This window comes from Malus sylvestris, chromosome 1 (genome assembly GCF_916048215.2).
Source record: "Malus sylvestris chromosome 1, drMalSylv7.2, whole genome shotgun sequence".
Taxonomy (NCBI): Eukaryota; Viridiplantae; Streptophyta; class Magnoliopsida; order Rosales; family Rosaceae; genus Malus; species Malus sylvestris.
In genome coordinates, this window is record NC_062260.1 from 23691925 (window position 1) to 23708525 (window position 16601).

Genomic DNA, 16601 nt, shown 5'->3' on the forward strand with positions numbered 1-16601 from the left:
AAATTGTCCCTGAGATTGAAAATTAATAGAAATGGTCCCTGAGATTGAAAATTAATAGAAATGGTCCTTCCGTTATTTTGGTCATTCCGTTAATAGAAATTATCCACCATTCATGATTTTGGTCCTTCCGTTAAAAACGATTTTGAGCAATTTTCAAAGCTTTGTAACTCAATTGTTCGTTTCTCAACCAAATTCGAACCATTATATATCAAAATGAAGATAGGAAAGTGTGAATAAGATTATACCTATTTGGAAGCCTAATGGTTGCCGAAGATGGCCAGAAAATAGCCTAAAAGGTGACCGATCCGAGGGAAAACTAGAAAACTCGCCGAAAACTAAGTAAACTTTAAACGTTCATAACTTCTTCAATACTCAACCAAATCGAGTGATTCAAAAACAAAAATAATACTTCTTGACGAGACGAAGAGAATGGTACCTTTTTCGAAGGCTAACTCGCCGTGGTTTGGTCGAACAACGGCTTGAAAGTGGCTAACCATTTTCGAGTTAGCAATTTTCGAGCAGTTTTCAGGCCAAACTACTGTGAGTTATCAGTAAAGAAAGATACCATTCTCTTCGTCTATCAAGAAGTATGATTTTTGTTTTTTAATCACTCGATTTTATTGAGTATTGAAGAAGTTATGAACGTTTAAAGTTTACCCAGTTTCTGACGAATTTTCCAGTTTTCCCGTTGACCAGTCACCTTTCAGGTTATTTTCCGGCCATCTCCGGCAATCATTGGGCTTCCAAATAGGTATAATCTTGTTCTACAATTTCTTATCTTCATTTTGATATATTATGAGTCGCATTTGGTTAAGAATCAATTGAGTTACGAAACTTTGAAAATTGCCCAAAGAGTTTTTAACGGAATGACCAAAATCATAGATAGTGGACAATCTCAAGCACCATTTTTATTGATTTTTAATCTTAGATATTATTTTTATTGATAATGCAAATTTCATCCACCATTTTGTATAATAACCCTTATTTGTATCAATACTTTTTCCTTTTTCTGATACGAGTTTTTTTTTCTTGTTTGGTCCCTTTCATAGTGTGAAAAGGATTTTGGTCGAAGTATTGTGTCGCCCTACAACTTTACGACAGAGACTAAACAACTTGCTTTCTACGCCTGACAGTAACAAATTGAGATGGCCAAGTTGCTGTTCTGTTCTGTACATTAACGAACATGTCAATTATTTAAGGACCCAGAACAAAAACGTGGAGAAACTGATAGGCTTTGCTAGTTTCGTGCTTATCAAAAGATATTTTAAATTACTCGAGTTTAAGTATTTTGCATTTATTTTGTGTGTGATCTTTTGGTGGGTTATATCATTCATCGACATGTATTAGTTTATGATAATAGAATTAACGAGAATTGAATTTGTGAACACGTGTTAATCAATGATACAACTACAGAGAGATCACGCCTAAAATAAGTGCAGAAGATTTCAATTCAAATTACTCTAGTCCAGGTAGAGACTAAGTAGCGACCTGCACGAATGGTGTAACGACTGCCCCATTATCTCAGACATGAACCCGGTGAAATTGAATTCTCCGTGAATATGCGGAGTACCAACGGCTAAACAGTAAGACCCTGTGTACTTTTACTATAGCTTCACAGTAACAACCTTGATCGAATATATTTTAATCAACGGCCTTAATTCACGTTTGTAGTGGCTTATAGGTTTGTTGGTTTCATCGAAATACCCAAAAGCAAGCGATTACATTTGACCCAATTGTTTGAATTAAGCCCGCGGTCCTCTAGTCTTTTAACTACGGAATTTGAGCTCCTTAAACTTGAAAGCCCAAATCTGGCCCAATAAAATCTAATTGCCTAAAATAGTCCCAAGAACACCTGTAAGATTGCAGAATTGTATGTGTCCAAAGTATTATATATTTTGTCTGCCCAATTGGTGTTTACATTCCTTGTATGTTCAAATGTATAGGAACCCATATTATAGCATCCTATCATTGGTATAACAACGAGCATTATTTTTCACAATTGAACGGTTGAGATTTAACCAAATGAGATTTTGATAATTTCAACCTTTGTTTTTTGTCTTTTGATGCGCAGGAGAGCATCACTCTCCAAAATTCATGTATATAAATGCTGCAAATACAGTTAAATTAACTTGGCATTTGAAAGGGCCGTGATTCTTACACTCTCAGTTTCTTCTGTAATCATCTCCTTAATTCTTTTCAATGATTTGTATTTATTTATTCAACCTTGAAGTCAAAGTAAATAGTAGAATCCAGAGGAGGAAATGCGACCCTTCGAAAATAACCTTGTTTAAAAGTCTATGCTTGTATATAGAACTTTTGATCCAATTCGACCCGATTATTTTTAAAAGAACATTAGAAACCTTTATCCATCCAAAAGTTACTCTTTTTTTTTTATTATTATTAATGAGAGAGTTTGAAACTATTACAATAATTTAGGATAATAGAAATTCCGAACCCGAGATGCATGGGTAGAAACTGACACCCTATCCCTATCCGAAATTTACCTTGATCTTAGCCAAATTTTCTAAATATACCCAAGAATTTGTGCCATTATAAACTGGGTAAATTACTAATTTAGTCCATAAATTATTACCTGAGTGAAAATTAGGTCCTTAAACTATTTCCTTTTTAGAAAAATCAATCATTGAATTATAAAATATGCCAATTAAATCCCTAATATTATATTCGAAGCTACTATTTTCAATTTTCGTCAATTTAAGTCACGTTACTTGCATGTGATACACATTGGAGGGTTAATTGATAATTTCTCATAATGAAATAGTGTATGGAGTTAGCTTTGAAGGGTAAATTAGACGTTAGATTTGCAACCTATATGAAATGTTAAGGGCTTATAGGCTAGAAAATGACGGTATTACACTCTAAAATGTGTCAAGTGACCTAAGTTGACGAAAAATTGGATAAAATAGCTTTGAATATAATAGTAGGGATGAAATTAGTAATTTTTAATGTATTTAGGGACTTATTTTATAGAAAAAATAATTCAAGGACTAAGGCCATCTCAAACCGAGCCGGTCAAAGGGTTATAGGTCAAAACATAATCCGTTTTGACACAAAACCCATCTCCAATTGTGGGCTGGACCCAAAACATTTGGGACCCATAGGGCCAAAATATAGCCAAATGGCCAAAGGGCTGGGCAAGCATAGCCAGCCAGCCCAAAGAGTCGGGCCTAGCTGTGCTGCTAGAAGACGTCACGTAGCATTTTTTTTTCTTAAGACGAAATTAAAAAATTAAAAAAAAAATTCTAATTTTTTTTGGCTAATTATATTAACACCCCACAAATTGCTGAATAAACCTCACAAACTTAATACACCCCACATTTGCTTTTTCACTTAAAAATTATCTTAATACACCCCACTTAATTTTCCATAATACCCCCACACCCTACATTCTCCGTATACATCTTATATTTTGTACATACACCCCACATTTTCTTTACACCCCACATTTATCAAATCTTATAACACTCATTTTTAATTTTCAAGGATTGAATCTAACCATATAAACACTAAAAGATGAATATGAATATAAAGTTTTAAATAATGCAGCAAAAGCAAGATTAAATAATTATAGATGTCATCGAAATCACTAAAACAATGAAAACTATGAAGTCTTACCTCATGTGAAGCTCCTGAAACATCGATTTTGTGTTCCATTCGTCAAAAACAATTTCTCTTAATCAACATGTTTGATAGTTGAGAAGATAAATAATATGCTAAAAGTGATTTGGGGTGTATTTATAAATCTTTATTTTTTTTAAACCTAATAAGTTCAAAATTGTCATTGCATAGTGGAGTAAATAAGTCATTTAATATTAAATTTTAATGTGAGATGCATTCAACATTTTGTGGGGTGTTAATATAAAAACCCTTTTTTTTCCCTATAAATACCTAAGTCATTTCCACAGCATTTCTTACATCATTTTCACATTTCCATACTATCTTACCTCATTTTATTGTCTAAGCTGTTAACATGCAATTAAGATATTTAATAACATGAAACTTAAACAATATGAAACTTAAAACAACATTTAGCGACAAGTGATCCTCAAAATATATTCGGAAATCTTATTTTTAATATAGTAGTTTAATTCAATTAACCAATAAAATTAAAACAACATTTAGCGACAAGTGATCCTCAAAATGATCTCTATTTATAGAAGAGAGTTTCTAGTTTCATTCTGACATTGACACATGTCGTGTTGTGATTGGCTTCTGATGTTGACACGTGTCGCGCTAGGATTGGCTTCTGATGTCGACACATGTCGCACTGTGATTGCCCTCCTGGTTAGAGGGAAATTCTTCTGGGTCCTTGACAGTATAACGTTGACCGATGCTCAGTAGTTTCGGGATTTGTCAAGTATGGTACAAACAAAATTAAAGAACAAACTTAAAATAATAAATTTTTGAGGGGCTTATTTTTAGCCTCCTTCGGTTGGAGATGATATATAAATATAGTTTAACACTGTTCATTAAAAAATAATTTCTTACAGAGCTATAATCTAGACGAGGGCTAAACATAATTCTTTCGGTTAAAGATGGCCTAAATCGGCACTTCACCCTTATAAAATATATAATTTTTTGTTTCCAAAGCTGAAATCATTGAGAGAGCGGCCAACAATATATAGCTGGAAACTTATTCAAATGTAGAACAACTGTACAATGTTTTTGCTGCTTGTTTTATTAGCTTCCACCTTAACAAAACTAGAAATTAAATATGCTCTGATTTATTATTTTTCCTCTAAATAATTTGAAAGCCTGAAATAAACAAGTAACAAATGAGTATGGACCACTTGTCAAACTAATGAATCTCTCAACGTCTCCTTGGCAACAAGGACTTGAACAAAATTCCAGTCAGAAGTCCAACAAAAGCAAAGTTTAGATTAACATTCAGTCACACTCATCACGCATATGATATTAATAATTTAATACTAAGATTAAAAGAGAAGACGAGTCTCGACAACAAAAAAAGTTGTTTTTTTGTGATCGAAAGATCAAGTTGTGAAAACAACTTATTTACAAAACAAAAATAAAATAGTGTACAATTTACGTTTTGCTTAAACAATCTCACATCAAAAAGCCTTGTTGACTTGTGATGCGCGTTAACAAACAGAAAAGAAGATGATGATATGGAGAGGGAGAGGGGTTTTTGAGACGTCCATGGTGGAAGGCTGAGTCAGAGATTCCAATAATGCTGTTCCTGTCTGTCCCCCACCTAAAGTCGGCCTAAATTATAAGAGAAGAAGAAGAACGCGCTTAAGCTTAAGCGTGACAGCTTGAAATATATTAATATGTTGCCATTCGGTCACAGATGGTCCAACCTCTTCGTGCACTTCGTTCCCAATCCACTCAGCTCTTAGTCATTCTTCCTGTTTCTTACAACGTAAACACAACCTGAAACTGGTGTTGCGAGTGTTGGCGTGAGTTGATTTTTTTGTATTTATAAAATCATGTAACAAATAAAATGGAACATTTTGATGCTGAATAACCGGTTAGATTTAAGATATTTCAAAAGAAAAGAAATTGAGTTTAACTTCTAAATTTTATCCGAATTGAAAACAAAAGATGAATTTCAATTAGTTATGAATGAAAATTATGCAATTCATCGCAACATGAGCAATGGACTCAATCGATCTTCCTTGTTCTTTAAGAAACATGTTTGTTTTGTAAGTTTTCCTTTAGATATACATTGGATATTCATGTCAAAATAAGTGATAACAAGGGGTGTAGTATCTTGACAAAATTTAACATAAAGTTTAGAAATTAGTTAAAATAAAATGTAGCAACGGATAATTATCCACTCCCAATAAGAAAATTAGTCATTCCATAATGTAGAATAATCTTTTTAATAAAATGAGTTTGATATTGGACAAACGAATATAAATATGTATTATCATCCATACAACACCATTATGGCACCAACTATCATCACAATTAAATAATTTATTTGTTAGGGATCTTTAATTAGAGTATGATTCTCCCACATTCGAGTTGTCAAGCAAAGCCAATCCCAAAAGCCAAAAAGGGGGCAGAAAGTTACGAGCAGTGCCGCATGCCGCTTACTTTGGCACCTTTTTTTTTTTCCCTCTGATCAACGTTGGTCTTATTGAAAATGAAAAATAAGATACTCATTAGGTTCAGCGTATGCGATTAAAAAAGTTGAAATTTCAATATAAAATTTATTAATAAGACGGAAGAAGTTCAATTCATTGTAAGCACTTGCAACGTCATTTTTCAATATGATATTCACACTTTCAATATTCGCTTTCCCGTGTAGTGCCATTTATGTCTAATACTTAAACAACGCACACTACGTGACGTGGGATCACTTGGGCCATTAGACTCAATACGTAGGCAAACCTGCTTTGATATCATAAATAAGGTCGAGTTTCCACTAAAAATTCAAGCATGAAAGCCCCCAACCAAGAGTGGAAATAGCCTTTTGACTCACTCCCCATTCTCTCTTAAATAAAGCTTGCCCTAAGCCCTAAGCCCTAAGCAGGTTACCCTAGTCTTTCTCTATTGTTCTAATCCCGCCAGGAGAAAGACGCACACCGTTGTCATGTTCCTGCCATGAGAAAGATACACTGAAGAGGTACGCCCAACTTTATAAGCCCATACAAGGCGCTTTTATTTTTCCAATGCAAAAGTTACACTTACAACATGTGATAGTCGGACATAAGACATTTTCCAACCAAATCAATCCACGTACTGCTACATCAACTAATCATGTGCATATCAAGTCTTGAATCTTTCTCCTCTTTCAACGTAGGTGGTACAAAAAATGATACATTACCTTTACTTTTTCAATGCGATATTCTCCCCTAACCAAAACCAAAAACTAAAACAAAAGTAGGAGAATGTGGGTACGTGCACAAGTGCGAACTAGATTAAGAAAACCATGAAACCCAAACACACGTGAAGGACAACTCCACTTTGGACTTGGGGGTGTTTTAGTTCAGCAAAACCGTAAACGAGGTGTTGGTGCAGGTGGAATAAAAGGAGAGTCGGTCCACCCTCTTCGCATTTAACCTGAATTCCATCCTAATTTGAATTCTAATTTGAATTTCATTCACCAGAAAACCCACCTCCTCAACTCTAATAGGACGGTCATAAAGAAGTGGCCCTTGCTTTGAAGCTCTGACTTTGACCAAATTCCACACACCCACGAAACAAAGCAGAAGGAAAGTCACGCCTTCCTCCCTCCTTCCTTCCAGACCCTCAACCCAACACCAATATAAATCCCCTAAGCTTTCCGTTTCCTCATTACTCCAAGCGCCTCTAACTCGAGGTTCCTCGTCGATTTTTTTCTCACTCTAACAACAAACGCACAAGTTATCATCCTCCTCCTACTATCTGTCACTCTGTCTCGGGAGATCTGTTGAGTGCTTGAAACTTAAAAGGTAAGGAAAAGCTTTCTGGGCTTTGATTGTTTGAGCTTTGTAGAACCTTAAAGTTTGAATCTTTCTGTATTTGGATTGAGTTTTTTATATAATTGTGTGTGATTTCAATTGGGTTTTGTGAAATATTTCTGGGTTTTGAGTTAATTGGGTTGAAGTTTGAATTTTTGGATCTGGGGTTGTCTGTTTTCACTGATTTCTGGGTTCTTTGTGTTATAATTTGATAATTAAGGAGAAAAGCTTTTGGATTTGTGAAGTTTTATGATTATTTTTGGAGCTCAACAGGAAAAACCAACCAGATAGTTTTCAAGATTTAGTTTTTGGGTTTTTTTTCTGAGGAGGTGGGTGAATTCTCTGTTCAATTTGTGTAAAATCTTAGATTCAACAATTATGCAGCTGTGGAAGTGCTTTTTTAATTTTATTTGCTGATATGAGCAACTTTACATAAAAGTAGCTTCTGTAAATCTGCTACCAGTTATTGAAATTGAGTGGTATATTGAACTTTTGTTGTTACGATGATGCAGGACTTTGGATATGTGCAAGGGTTCCAAAAATAAACTCAGCCCCTCAAATTTCATCATGGAAAGCGAATTCCAAAAGCAGAAATCGGTTTTGGTCGAATTGTCCGCCTCGGACAATCTCGAAGCTTTCAGGACTGAAGTAGAAGAGAAGGGTTTCCATATTGATGAGGCCGACTTTTGGTATGGAAGAAGAATCGGGTCAAAGAAGATGGGGTTCGAAGAGAGGACGCCGCTTATGATCGCTGCCATGTTCGGTAGCACTAGGGTTCTGAAGTATATAATTCAGTCTGGCATGGCTGATGTCAACAGGTGTTGCGGCTCAGATAGGGTCACTGCCCTTCACTGCGCCGCTGCTGGTGGTTCCACTGCTTCACTTGAGGTTGTCAAGCTCTTGCTTGATGCATCCGCTGATGCTAATTGCGTCAATGCTAACGGAAACAAGGCCGTTGACCTGATTGCCCCAGCTTTGAAGTCGCCCTGCAGCTCAAGAAGGAAGGCCATGGAGATGCTGTTGAGAGGCGATAAGTCAATTATGGAAAGCGATACTGAAGAGGGAGACCAACAGAAGGTTTCGAGCCCCCAGATGTCGAAAGAGGGAAGCGAGAAGAAGGAATATCCGATTGATATATCGTTGCCTGATATCAACAATGGGATATATGGTACAGATGAGTTCAGAATGTTCACTTTCAAGGTGAAGCCGTGCTCGAGGGCCTACTCTCATGACTGGACAGAGTGCCCTTTTGTTCACCCAGGCGAAAACGCCAGGAGGAGAGACCCAAAAAAGTACCCATACAGCTGTGTTCCCTGCCCTGAGTTCCGCAAAGGATCATGCCAGAAGGGAGATGTCTGTGAGTATGCTCATGGTGTCTTTGAGTCCTGGCTTCATCCTGCTCAGTATCGAACCCGCCTTTGCAAAGATGAAACCGGTTGCACGAGGAAAGTGTGCTTCTTTGCTCACCGACCCGAAGAACTACGCCCAGTGTATGCTTCTACGGGTTCAGCCATGCCTTCACCAAGATCAATGTCAGTTAGTGCAGCAGATATGGCAGCCTTGAGCCCGTTAGCTCTGGGTTCATCAGCTATGTCTATGCCAGCTACATCAACACCGCCCATGTCTCCACTGGCGGCCGCTTCGTCTCCTAAGAGCGGAGGTTTGTGGCAGAACAAAGTTAACCTCACCCCGCCTGCCTTGCAGCTTCCCGGTAGCAGGCTGAAGAGTGCGTGTAGTGCCCGAGATTTGGAGTTGGAGATGGAATTGCTAGGACTAGATAGTCATTCAAGCCAACAACAACAGCAACAGCAGCAACAGCACTTGTGGGATGAGATATCTCGTCTCTCCTCCTCGCCGTCCTACAGCAGGCATGGAGAATTGAAGCCAACTAACCTTGATGATGCTTTCGGATCCGTCGATCCTTCTTTGTTGTCTCAATTGCAGGGACTCTCTCTAAAGCCTTCAACCCCAAACCATCGCCAAAACATGAACCAGCTTCGTTCGAGCTACCCAACCAACTTGTCATCCTCTCCGGTGAGGAAGCCCTCATCATTTGGGCTTGACTCACCCAGTGCTCTTGCAGCAGCCGTTATGAATTCCAGGTCTGCTGCATTTGCACAGCAGCGGAGCCAGAGTTTCATTGACCGTGGAGCAATGAACCATCTTCCCCTGCATAATGCCCCAGTTAATTCTTCCACCATGAGGCAGTCCTCAGATTGGGGCTCACCTGGTGGGAAATTGGATTGGGGAATGCAAGGAGATGAGCTGAACAAGCTGAAGAAGTCTGCTTCTTTTGGGTTCCGAAGCAACAATGCCGGACCACCTGGCTTTAAGACACCGGCGGTTGAAGAGCCGGATGTCTCTTGGGTCAATACCCTAGTTAGGGATGTTTCTTCCGAGAGGTCTGAGCTGTTTGGTGCTGACAGGAAGCAAAGGTATCATCACCTCAACAATGGGGGTCACGAAATGCTTCCGTCGTGGGCGGAGCAGATGTACATAGAACAGGAGCAGAGGGCGTAAGCAACGGTCCCGTGCTCCGATCATCCGCCGAAGAAATCGACACGTCGAAGTTTTTTATTAGTCTTTCGATAAAATTATAGTTACTTGTAATCTAAGAAAACGGGGAAAGTCACAGCAAACCAATTCAATTCAATCAAGGCCCTCAAATTCTGGGCAGGAGAAAGGAGACCAAGTTAGGCTCTAGAATTTGGAGAACTTAGATAGGAGGCGAATATGTTCTGCTATTTTTATTCATTATATTATTGTATTTATTTATTTATTTATTTTTCTTCTCCATCTGGGAGATGCTAATTTCTAGTTCTCCACAGAGATGATCAATGCATCAGTGGTAGAAATGTATTTTTATTCAGTCTGATCAAATCTTGCAACTCATTTGGAAAATAAACCGTTTCTGTGTTGTAATCTATATGATTTTTCGATTTTATTTATTTATTATTTCAAAAATTATTATTATTAAGAGAAATGGAGAAGGATTCGAAACTGTTACTTTGATTTATCTTCCCATATTCGCCGTCAAGCAAACGAGGTTGCTCGCTGTTTAGCTTGTTGGTTGTCCAATTCAAAGAAGTTTGAACTTGGTTTGAGGAAACTCCTGACATCTTAAGGCATCATAGGCTACTGAATATCTAGATGGTTCATTGCCAATATCAGAAGCAAACCCTAGCTCATTTCATTAGGCCAATCTAACTCAGTTCCAATTTCATTTGAGAAACTCGTTAAATACATGACACTTCAAGCTTATCTTGTGCCTCCTGGGTGTATACACTTGTGCGTTTACATATCTCATCATATGACGTTCGATAAAGGTCGTACCCAGTGCACAAGGTTCCCGCTTTACGCAGGGTCTGGGAGAGGTAAATGTCGGCTAGCCTTACCCCCATTTATGGAGAGGCTGCTCCCAAGTCTCGAACCCGAGACCTACCACTCATGGACGAAGACACTTACCCCCATTTATCATATGACGTTCGATAATAGGATAAAATCTCTGATACTATTGGCAAAGTAATTTACAAATCATTAAAAACATAGTGGTTATTAGCCTATTAATGAGAAAAACTTGTATGCCACTCCCTACATTAATTCAGGTCCACCAAAATGAGCCAATGTGAGGCACGATTGTCTAGGTCTCTCTTATTTGTGTCTTGGGCAGACATACTATTTGACGCGAAGGGGCGCACCTAAGAATATCTCATGATACTAGATAGAGAGAGATTCCACCACATTCTTTGTTACGCCATATTGATATTCAGAAACAATAAGACAATATTATGTGAGAAAATCAAAACACACGACACTGATGATGTTCGAAAATATAGGTAAGTCAAATCTTCAAATTAAATACTGGCCAAGTAATGCACAAACGCTGATTTTTTATTTTTTTTTTGGAAATCAGGATATAACAATATCCGGACAAAGATGCCAAAGTATTACAAGGAAAGCCTACACTAAGGCAAACAACCAAAAACTACTAGAAAAGAGTAGTACGAGGAGGTCACAATGTAACCATGACGCCGCATCTAATGCTAAAGCGTCCCTCCACGCACAACCAAAAACACTTGGGGGGGCAGGGAAAACCATCATTACACAAAACATGAATAAGGGAAGATGGGGGTCTGTCAACCCACACATGATCACATACTTCCCTACATCTTCACAATGCCAAATGATCCGCTGCCGAATTGGCCAGCCTTGAAACCCAAGACCAGCGGCATTCAAGAAAATCCTTTCCCAAACTGCAACACTTGGGGAAGGCATTGGTTTGGCACAAAATTGGTTGGTTATCACAAACATTATCCTAATCCCAATATAATGTAAGGCTAATCAAAACAATCTAGGGTTTAGCTTAGGCATTGGAAGTTGGGCGGTCACCTCTTCAATCCATCCATCCTTGCTGGAACGTTTCAGTGCCAGGATGGAAAGCAAAACGCAGCGTTCTGCCTTTGTTTTTTGGTTTATACAAAATTGTTAGGCCAAAGGCGTGTGGGGCCCACAACATTTGACGTTTGTCCTTGCTTGGTCCATCCAGCCGCCCATGAGCTAATTTTCTCAATCCAACAAATACAAAGTGTCCAAAGTCTCCCCATAAACGAAGCTTCCTCCTACTTTTCCTTTTCCAACACATAGATGATTAGTGACGAGGATGACACACCCATTTCTTTCTTGTCCTATTATATTATTTGAAAAATAATTTCCGCACTCCTGTTTTCTCCTTGCAAAAAGGGTTACAGAATACAAAGAAAGAATGATCAAATCAAGTTTTTTTTTTTAGTTATGACTCAACTTTAATCATTTTTTGCTTGACCCTTATAGTTCAAGCGATAAAATGTTCCGCCCGCACTTCGACTCACTGTACGTGTGAATATGCAGTACATGCCAAGTTGCAATACATACACAAACACATGCTCGGTGATCCTAAGCCGAGTTTAGTGCAGATCTACGAATATCCATATATCTGAAACTCTATACATTTTTGCTTTTTACAACACGATATTCTAAAGTACTTTACTTTCCCTCCATGAGGACAACTTTCTAATTCCATTTTGCCAAAATTCTTAAAATAATAGGCCAACCTTCCTAAAAAAAAATTGGAAATATTAGGCTCAAAAAAAAAAAGAAAAATTAAAATATTTATGGGTTTTGGTCAAAAATTTCTATAGCCCTTTTTGTTGGGTCAAGAATACTAACTTTGGGCCAAAATATTAGCCACGCGGCCCACACCTAATGTATTTCCTAATTTGGGTTTTACTAACCCAAACTCATTTAAACGATTTAAAGCGTTTTCGTATTGCCACTTAATACTACGTTCTAGTGGTATTTCCTAATTTAGGTTCGATTCTCGCCAAAGACGAATTTGAACCACATTATTGCTAGCCCATTGTGAGGCTAAACTCACTCCCTCCCTTCATGAGTGCAGTTCGTTCGGTAAACTGATCGAGCCTGAGCAGAAATCATTCGGAAATTTCAAGACTCAACCCTTTTCATTCAAATCATTCTACTTCACTATACATATTCCCACGTGTTACAATTCAACAGTCTGCAATGTATCTATGCAAGGCACCTCGTGCTCTTAATACAGAGTATATCAGGAAAAAGAATGGCTGCCAAAGGCAGACTAGTAATGCAGAGCCGGGAAACTGTCCGGGGGTTAAAGCAAGTGGTCACAAAGAATTTAATCCTTTGGTACGCTGTAACGCTTCGATCGTTGAACCTTAAGACTTCACGGCTTCATTCTGGGACTGCTGATCCGGCGAGTTCCTTATCGGTTTGATAATATACAACATCCCCTGTATCACTCACGTAATGATCTTGTTTAAAGCTTCTTACAAGGACTCCCAGTAAGTGAAGCGGGAGAGGCCCCGATTTCTTCGGTTCTCTGTAGTACTTCCCAAGCACGGGCTTAGCCGCCTCCGTCTGGAACGAACAAACGGAAAACAAGCCGAGAATTAAAACGGGGTACACAATTGAATTGATTTTTCGGCCAAGGAGATTAGTTTCAAGGGGTACTCACTGCTTCTATTAAGTTGTAATGTGGGATTTGAGGGAAGAGATGATGTATAACATGAGTCCCGATGTCATGATGGATGTTGTTGATCCAACCGTAATCGCGATCGATGGTTGTCAATCCTCCTCTTAGGTAACTCCATTCCTGTTTGATAGATACAAAACATTTCAGAAGTGCGAAAGCATTTGCATTGTTTGGAGATCTAACAAAATCGAACACTCTACCTTCCCACGGTACCATGGAAGCTTGTCCTCGTGGCCGTGGTGATGCAAGTAAGTGACTAAGTCCAACCACAAGACAAACATCTGCATTCGGAAGCAAATTTCAAAGAAACAGTTGTAAGATGAGAGAAGGAAGACTTGGTAGAGGCATTCGTTTATGCCAGCATTGCAGAAGCACGAGCATATAGAGACGGAACCTACCCAGTATGGAACACCGTAGAGCTTAAGCACTTGGACAGGACCCATTGTGAAAGACAGACCGACTAGCAGCGCAGCCATTGCTGTCCAACAGGCAGTGGAAGTAATGATATCTTTCCCTTCATTAGGGAGAAACAGTTCGCTGTTTGGATTGTAGTGAGAGCCATTCTTTCCCGGACTTCGATTCCACTGTGATTGAAATCAGCAGCATATACCAGAAGACATCAGAAAAAGACATCACAAACTCATTGTTCGTGTAAGTAACGAAGAAGTGAGGAAGCGGAAGGCTCACCAGATAGAAAGGATAAGCAAGCATGGGGAATGGCAAGGTGAACCTAAATATCTGAGTCATCTTATCCAAACTCTTGTAAATTTTCTCAGGCAACTGCAAAACCAGATGAGACTAATTACGAGCGAAATAACTTACTTCTTCGAAGTTAATGAAAAACAAATCTATAGGATGAACAATTTGATACGCCGAATTAAGAACAGAGTTAGACACAAACGGAAACTCACCGGATGCCAAGACTCGTCATTTTCGACGTGTCCATGGTTCTGATGATGAGTTCTGTGGCTAATTCTCCTGTGACAGTAAATGGCCAAATTGTTACTGTGCAAGTTTTGTTACATGTCTGGACAGGATTATATTTTCTGAAAGAAAACTAACCATCCATGGTATGGGACAAGGATTGAAGAATGAAGAAGATGACCAACCACGCTATTCAGTTTCGGATTATTCGAGAAGCTTCCGTGGCCACTGCACAAACAAAACAACAAACAATTCACATCAATCGGCTAAGAAAAACTGCAAAAAAATCCACATTGCAAGCAGAACGAGCATTCAAATATTATTTGTTTTCTAACAGCAACATAGACGACGATTCAAACTTGAGTGTGAAAGCCTCGGCCAACTAACCTAAACCAAGAAGCATACAATTCAAGAGGCACTGAAATCCTGAATTAAGTGCACATTTTTGTTCCCGGCCCCTTAAGTGGTTGTAAGCATCGTTAATTGCAAATTAAATGAGTGTTAATTAAACTGAAGAATTTACAGCACAAATCTCGAAACTTAAACTCAATAATTAACGTAGAAAAATACACTCAACTAGAAGAACGTGTAAAAATTAATACTTCAACAGAAAGAAAGCAAACTTTACGTACCAATCATGTCCAAGAACAAAGAGAGCCCAGAACATGGTGCCCTGAGCAACCCAGTAGAGAGGCCAAACAACCCAATTGTTAAAGTAGGCTGCAACAGCCGCCATCCCAAAAACCACCGCCACATCTCTGACCACATAGCTCATAGATCTCCAGGGGTCCTTAACCCAGCAATGCTTTGGAATGGCAGTCCTGATGTCACCCAAATTGAAGGGGGGAGGGGCACCGGGGTCGAATCCACCACCGTCTCGAACCCCATGTGTGCTCACTCTCCCATTATCTTCCCCGTCCACGGATGGGACCCGCAATGGGGCACTCACATTGAGTGACCATTTTGCCTCTCTGAACCCAAAAGGATTGGTGCTTTTGGAGGTGGGAAACGGCCGGAGGGAGGAAGGAACGGTGGGTTTTGACGGGTGGGCGTTTCTGGGATGTGGATAGAATTTAGGAAGAGGTTTTAGGGTGCATTCTGAGAGGACCCAAGTCGCCATTGAGAGACCCAGATGGGGAAAATGCAGAAAGATTTGAGCTTTCAGGTCGGATTGGATGGCGGAATTGAGTGTGGAAGTGGAACTAGTCGGTCATAAAAAGGAGGAGGAGGAGGAGGATAACATAAGGGCCTTACTCCTCCACGTCCAAATACAACTTGTGCTTCTTGTTGCTCGTCCTCTTCTCTCTCTCTCTCTCTCTCTAGGACTATGCAAGTTGCAACTGTTTCTCTCCCCTCCTCTGTTGGTGGATGGTAATAAAATGGATTCTGCGTTAAAAGCTTATTTTGTTTGGAGAGTTTGGTTTTGTTTATATATTGGATGTTGGTGGTATGCGTACAAACAAATTAAAAATTCCTAAGTTTTTTTTTTAGTACAAGGATATATTTTTACATTAAGGGCATGAGGAGTTTGGTTAAGACACACAATAAACAACCTAATTTGGTATCGAATTCGCCATTCACGAGATTCGAATATAATATCTCTCACTTATAAATAAAAAGAAATATCACCGACATAGTACTAAGTGGTAAAAAAGGAAAAGAAAGATAGGAATTTTAGATGGGAGGCAAAAGAGAGATGTTGATTGGACAGCGGATCCAAACAAATGTGAAATAATGCTGGGAGTGGACGCGGTCAAAATCTGGCTCATATTGGTGGACAGATCTTTTGGTGTCCGAGAGACATGATCCGTTACATCAAATTATAATAATATAATTAATTAAATAAATTTTAAATTTTAAATAATCGTTTTACGATAGTTGATGTACTAAATTATTTTTTTGACACATTTAAAAGTTTCTTGTGGTGCAGTCGTGTGATTTTCGTTTGTTCTTTGTCAAATTCGTTTTTGCCCTTATGAACCATTAAAAGTCAATTTTAATTTGTCGTTTTTCAATAATTGAAATCGCAGCGTGACACACATGAACGATATTTTTTCAGTTGAAATATGGATCGCCAATTTTCACATGGCCGGTTCGACCAACCAAGTACTAAACCGTCCTAGTATTATAATTGACCCGACCGTCCTAGTGTTATGATTAAAGGTGTTCGGTGAGTAAAACGTGGACGTACAAATCAAATG

The 16601-nt window shown here is 38.6% G+C and overlaps 2 protein-coding genes across 2 annotated transcripts; one reads left to right on the top strand and one right to left on the bottom strand.

Moving 5' to 3' along the window:
- The first annotated feature begins 7246 nt into the window (after positions 1 to 7246).
- On the top strand, positions 7247 to 10356 carry LOC126602981 (zinc finger CCCH domain-containing protein 29-like). Its single transcript, XM_050269783.1, has 2 exons — positions 7247 to 7421; positions 7943 to 10356. The coding sequence occupies exon 2, from the start codon at positions 7953 to 7955 to the stop codon at positions 9948 to 9950; it is 1998 nt and encodes a 665-aa protein (XP_050125740.1). The 5' UTR covers positions 7247 to 7421; positions 7943 to 7952; the 3' UTR covers positions 9951 to 10356.
- A 2545-nt stretch (positions 10357 to 12901) lies between these two features.
- LOC126603049 (omega-3 fatty acid desaturase, chloroplastic-like) lies at positions 12902 to 15798 on the bottom strand. The gene is made up of 8 exons (XM_050269831.1): positions 15033 to 15798; positions 14539 to 14628; positions 14388 to 14454; positions 14164 to 14256; positions 13875 to 14060; positions 13677 to 13757; positions 13459 to 13596; positions 12902 to 13361 (listed from the first exon to the last, which is right to left on the bottom strand). Exons 1-8 carry the CDS (start codon positions 15518 to 15520, stop codon positions 13176 to 13178), a joined length of 1329 nt encoding a protein of 442 aa, XP_050125788.1. The 5' UTR covers positions 15521 to 15798; the 3' UTR covers positions 12902 to 13175.
- Between the last annotated feature and the right edge of the window lie 803 nt (positions 15799 to 16601).